The following is a 6,324-nucleotide window of genomic DNA, read 5'->3' on the forward strand; positions in this document are numbered from 1 at the left end:
ATTGTTCATGATTCAGAAAAAAAAAATCCTTCTCATTCATTAGAAGAAAACTTGTCCATTGTTTCTCTCTTAAGAGGGATTTAAATATATAGGTTATTGATTTTTTTATTAGTTTTATCAGTAAAAGTCTCAGAGGAGTGCTGCACAAAATAATATCATCAACTAATTCAAAAATAGTTGTATTTTATCATAGCATATTTTAGTTTTCTTATTTACTTCCACTATTTATTTATACAAATTGTCTCATCACGTTTGACCATGACATGTACAGGTAGACAACATGTTCATGCAATTTTTAGATGATTCCTTCTGATTGAATTCTAATTGTTCACAAATGTCATTCACATTCCATAATTTCTAGTACTATCTTTTAGAAATATTCTTTAAAATTGACACCATAATTTTTTTCTTATTTGTGATCCTGTTGTGTCAATTCAATAAACTCATCACTTACACATTAGTACACTAACCTCTAGAATGATAATTAACTAGCAATGTTTGTATAACATCCCCATGTTTCTTTCTATTACCACAGTTCTCCAGGTAACTTAGGTTGATTCTTTGTTACCATCATTAAGACAGATTTAATCCCTTAATAACTTTATTAACAGCTAGCTAACAACATTTGAATCCACAAGTCCTGACAAAGGGCAAAATTTAGCAACAAATCCATACATGTGTCTCCACATCTGCTCTATGTGATAGATAATATTTACTCACATATCGATGATAAAAAGAAAAAATAACGAGGCACAAAAGGTGCCAAAGATGCATGTATTTTCTACAATTCTGCCCAAGATCAAACTGTAACTCAGTACTTGTCCCATAAAATTTAGCATCAAATGAAAATTTGTATAGGTTCTAAACTGATTTTATTTTTTGATAGAAATGTGCAAATATCAAGAATTCATGTTCATCATGATGATGTTCAATTATATAAAATGCAATGATGAATAATACTGAGACACTACAATCACTTCTTAAGGATTTCCATGCAAAGCCATTTGAAGGCTTGCAGCTGATTTGATCATAGAATGAACATGATTGTCTGATGCAGCTTCAATATATGACCACAACATCTATAAAGACCGACAGTCTAAAACAGGGGTTCGTAATGGTCGATTAGAGAAGAAAGCTTCTAAGCTGGCTATGAGCAGCTCATGAAGGTCGACGAACGATTCTGAAGTATGAATAGCTGTATGATGCGATAGCACAACATTATCCATGCAAAAGAGTTCTTTGGGAACAGCAGGTTCATGTTCGAACACATCAAGACCGGCACCTGCAATCTCTCCTTGCATCAGGTGCTTAACTAACTCTGCTTCATCAATGAGAGCTCCTCTTGCCACATTTATAATGACCCCATCCTTCCCTAATGCGGACATAACATCCTTGTTGACCATATGATGTGTTTCAGTGGTTAGAGCACAAGTAATAACTAGTATATCACTTGCAGCTGCAAGATCACAAACACTTGGGAAATATGTGTATGTGGTTGATGGCTTCCTTTGTCTTGAGAAATATGAGATCAAACAACCAAAAGCTTCCAGCCTTTTGGCTACTTCACATCCAATACTTCCCAGCCCTACAATACCAACCCGCTTGCCACCCAGCTGCAACCATCAATCAGGCATCAACAACAATTAGAGTTTTGATTGCACTACAACTGAGAAAACAATTATAGAAGTTAAGTTCTCTTGTTTCAAATAACAAAAGCAAAATTTAGCACTCAAAATAGTTGCATATGATTTGGCTGCCACAAAAAAGTTGTTTACTGGACTTAGAACCTACTTGGTGATTGACTTATTGCAGAAGTAGGCTCTTAGATGCACAAAATGATCATGCATTGCAGTAAGAAACTTGACATAATCAAATGTAAAAATTAAAAGGAAGATATAGCTAAACAAGATAAAGCAATCATTTCCAACTTACACTTGTCCTGTACAAACCAACCAAAATGCAATAATACAGAGGAAGCTCATGTTTGCTTTTGTAGGAGATCAACACAAACTACTCGAGAAAATATTGATCTATTTCTATTTTTTAAACAGTTTGACATTGCATTTATTTCTAATTTGCTTCTGAAGAAAACTGCATTGTAATTGCAACAAAAAACAAGAGACAAAACTTGTCTGTTCAGTGCCATTGGCAAAAAGAATATTACAAATCTAATTTATAGTTGTGATGCTAAAGAAAATGAACCAGTGTTGACCACCACAATGTGAATGTGTTCAGAAAACACAATAGCCATCAAAATAAAAAGATCAAGTTTAACAAATAAAGGTGTAAAAATTTGCATTGTTTAGGAAGAAACAAAAGGGGGAAACTAGTTATCTCTACCAAACGCTCAACCTACAACATGGGTGTTGGTAAGTTGGAAAAATATTTTACTTCATTGCCTTGCCATAAGGTATTCCTAGAATCAACTGGTTAGTGATGCTTATCTCATGACCTATAATATATGTGGTGAAGGTTTCAGTGGTATTGTCACTATTGTGTAGGATGTGATTATTGTATAACAATTGGTCTAGGGTACACAATTAATTCAACTAGAGAATTAATAATAATTTAAAGATTTCATTACAGGAAATTGTTTCTAATGCCCTAATAACTAGCTGCGACAACTGTAAGAAAATGGCAAGTTAAGACAACTAGTAAGCAGAACTCAGAGATCCATGCCTCTAACTTCAACATATATTTGTTATTCTGGTAACTGTCGTAACACTTTTCAATTTCAGAATCCTCTTTAAGTCATAACAACTGCTTCATAAATAGCTAGCAATTTGTCCCTTTACAATCAGGAGAATTATAATGAGCCTCTAAATCGGGATTCCAAACTAGAGGATAAATGAACAAAAGTAGGTGTTCACAACTAAGGATTGAATACAAGCAGCATTTGGACACTCAGAGTTAATACAACAAAAAATGCTAACAACATTCTAAAGGAAAAAAAAATGCAATTAAGGAGAAGATGAAATAAAATATCAAAAATAAAAGTTGAACTCTCTTATTTGACTACAAAATCAAGAAAAGAAAGGATGGAGAGGAAGTCCAAATAATTTTGTTTAGCTATAGAACTTAGGACTGCAGGGGAGAAAAGTGAAAAATAAAGATATTTAAATTCCTCGCTGTGGAAAGATATTTCTGTAAACCAATTCACACTCTTTTAGCTTGGAAAGATGGGCTATCTACTACTTTAATGTGACAAGAATGAAATGAAATAAAAAGCGAGACAATCACCATCCAAGTTGCTGGGTGGTTCTTGTCGAAGAGAATATCGCTACAACTCAGAAAGACTTGAAATATGCTACTTGGTTCCATTTGAAGAAAAAAAAAGCAAATGAAACAGAATAGCTATCGAAATGAATTCTCCACAAGACATTAAATTGAATAAGAAATAGAAATTTCGCTTTTTTTTTTGTTACAATTTGACATGACCCAGAAACAATTTGGTAAAAGTTCAAGACAGCATAACCAATACTTTATTGACTTCTTCAGAAAAAATCACAGCTAAAAGAAGTTCCACGATTCTATCAGTTCCCCTTCTGCGGTAAACATTCTCAGGAAAGATGATAGAAACAGAATAGTGAAGAGAACACAAAGAAGTAAAGAAAGTGAAGAAGACGGATAAGAAGAGTGGAAGAAGGGAATCAAACCCTGAAGCCGAGAGGGTAGTCACCAGCGAGCGGCCACAGGCCGCGGCGGACGTACCGGTCGGCGGCTGACACCCGGCGGAGGACGTCGAGGAGGAGACAGACGGCATAGTCGGCGACGTCCGTGGAGAAGATGGTGCCAACGTTGGCGACGGAGACGCCGCGGCGGGCGCACTCGGCGAGGTCGATGTGATCGACGCCCACGCTGTTGGTAATGACGAAACGGAGGGCGGGAAGGGCGTCGAGGAGGGGGGCGTCGACGACGGCGAGGCCGGTGCTGAGGAGGGCGTGGATGCCAGCGGCATGGGCAGCGAGGAAGCGGTCGCGGGGCAACGGAGACTCCCACGGCCTCAGAAGCTGGAACGAGGACGAGAGGGCTTGGTCGAGGCCTATGAAGGGTCGGCAGAGGAGAAGCAGCTGCGGCCGCCCAGCCACCAACCGAGGCTCCACCTCCGATTCCGATGCCATCGAATTCCGAGTGAAATACTTGAGACTAATACTACTTATCTTGTGAAAGATCAGTCTCATGCCGACTGATCGAATGGAGTGTTTCATTGCAAGCAGATGGGCGGGAAAAAGTTTCCAAATTTGGATTTTCGAAAACAGTTTTTTACTTTTATTCATTTATTAAAAAAAGTACAAACAGCGTTCTTGATTAACTATTTTATTCATTTATTTTTAGACAACCAAATAATTGTTTTTAGGTCATTTGGACTAGTCCTTCTATTCCACACATTGTTTTTTAGTTATAGGTAAAAATAGTACATTGCATATTAAAAATTATTTTCTCTAACCCAAATTTTTACCAAGTGTTTGGACCAATTTAGAAGCTTAAATATATATAAAAAAAATATTATATGGATCTATGGTATTTATGTGAAAATGGGAAAAAAGTTGACTACAAATTAAAAAAATGACACAATTCATAGGTTGAATATTTAATAAAAATATTAGAAAATTCTTAAAATAGAAAACTAGTGACATATATCTGTCCCAGAGTTTGTGCCGAAGAAGAGAGAGGGAAGAGTAGTAAGCTCTCGCTAAGAAGGAACTCAATGCCAGGAAGAAGAAGGCTCGAAAGAACTAGAAGCTGATCGCTAAGTAGAGGATAACGAGTGCAGCATAGGGCAACGTAGGACAGAATATAACTCCGTCGGAGCTCTATCGGTGGACGAAGCAGAGTAGATGGTGCTGAGGGCAGCATGGTAGTTCGCTGAGGAGAGGACGTTGTTGTTGCTGCGACGACGATAGCAAATCAGCAACGTCCTGGTGCAGATCGACGACGAGAACCAGCAAGGAAACAGGGAAAGTCTGACTACGGTGGCTTGAAGTCCACCAGTAATGATTTGATCGGCGACGAAGAGAATGATAGCAAATGAGATTTCCGTTCGTGGAAATCTCTCGACTTTGTTATAGGAAATTTTTTGTCTTAACCTATATAAATAGGAGAGGGACATATTAATCCAAATTAGCTTCTTCTCTTCTGTAATTTCTTTCTCTATCCTTTTTCTAACATGATATCAGAGCCATAGTCCTAGTAATTTGAGGGCTCTATCTCGTTTCAATACTGCAAGTTGTTGGTTCTTTACAATACTTAGTTCTCATTCGTCCAAACATCTCATTTGCAGTCGACAAATTATCATAGTTTATGCAACGGTCGTCTATTATGCACTGATCTACGATTAAGAGAATTCTGTGAAAGGGACCTTCAATTATGATCTTTTTCTTTGTAAATACTCTTTACTTCATCTTTATGCTTTTGTCGATGCTGATTAGGCAGGCAACCTTGATGATAGAACATCCATATCGTGGTATATTATATTTCTTGACACTAATCCAATCGGTTAGAGTTCTAAGAAGTAAAATACAGTCGCACGGTCTACAATTGAAACTGAATACTGTGTTATTGCCATCGCCACTGTCGAACTCAATTGGATCATAAATCTGCTACAAGAACTCAACATCAATTCCACTAATATAATATATTATGATAATGTCGAAGCTACCTATATGCTAATTCGGCATTCCACTCCCGCATGAAACATATTGTCATCGACTTTCACTTTGTGCCCGATCAAGTTGTCCGTCGACAACTTCGTGTTTCTTATATTCATATGACTGATCAATTAGCCGACTCACTCACGAAGCCTTTAACTCGTAAAATTTTTGCATTGCATCGATCCAATATTGGTCTCCTTGATAGGAGCACCATCTTATAAGGGGCATGATGTTAATGTAAATCAGTTTCTTCTGTAATTTTTTTTTCTATCCTTTTTCTAACGTAGAGTAGAGGGATTGCAGTAAGTGACATATCGTATACAAATGATATATTGTATAGAAATAGAATTAATGAACAAAAAAGATGATAAATATGATAACTTTATATATATATATATATATTCTTTGACGTCAAATTAGTACTTCTATCCCGATGAATTCTTTGTTGTGAAATCGGTTAGGATGCTTCTGTATTGCTTAATAATCTCCATCTTCATCAATTATTTTTTGATAGAAGATTATAAAAGCACGAATAATATTTCTGTTTTCTTTGGTCCTGATGAATTATATCTTATCTAGACTTAGGCTCCGGTTTGCTTCGAATCCGAACCAAGTTGATCCAGAATTAGAATTGAATCAGATTAATGGTTGTATCGTTTTGAATTGAACCGAA

The 6,324-nt window shown here is 36.6% G+C and overlaps 1 protein-coding gene across 1 annotated transcript; it reads right to left on the reverse strand.

Moving 5' to 3' along the window:
• Positions 1 to 898: 898 nt before the first annotated feature.
• Positions 899 to 4,168, reverse strand: LOC135635452 (glyoxylate/hydroxypyruvate reductase HPR3-like). Its single transcript, XM_065146521.1, has 2 exons — positions 3,657 to 4,168; positions 899 to 1,613 (listed from the first exon to the last, which is right to left on the reverse strand). Exons 1-2 carry the CDS (start codon positions 4,119 to 4,121, stop codon positions 1,080 to 1,082), a joined length of 999 nt encoding a protein of 332 aa, XP_065002593.1. The 5' UTR covers positions 4,122 to 4,168; the 3' UTR covers positions 899 to 1,079.
• Positions 4,169 to 6,324: the final 2,156 nt, after the last annotated feature.

Source organism: Musa acuminata, chromosome BXJ3-4, assembly GCF_036884655.1.
Source record: "Musa acuminata AAA Group cultivar baxijiao chromosome BXJ3-4, Cavendish_Baxijiao_AAA, whole genome shotgun sequence".
Lineage (NCBI taxonomy): Eukaryota > Viridiplantae > Streptophyta > Magnoliopsida > Zingiberales > Musaceae > Musa > Musa acuminata.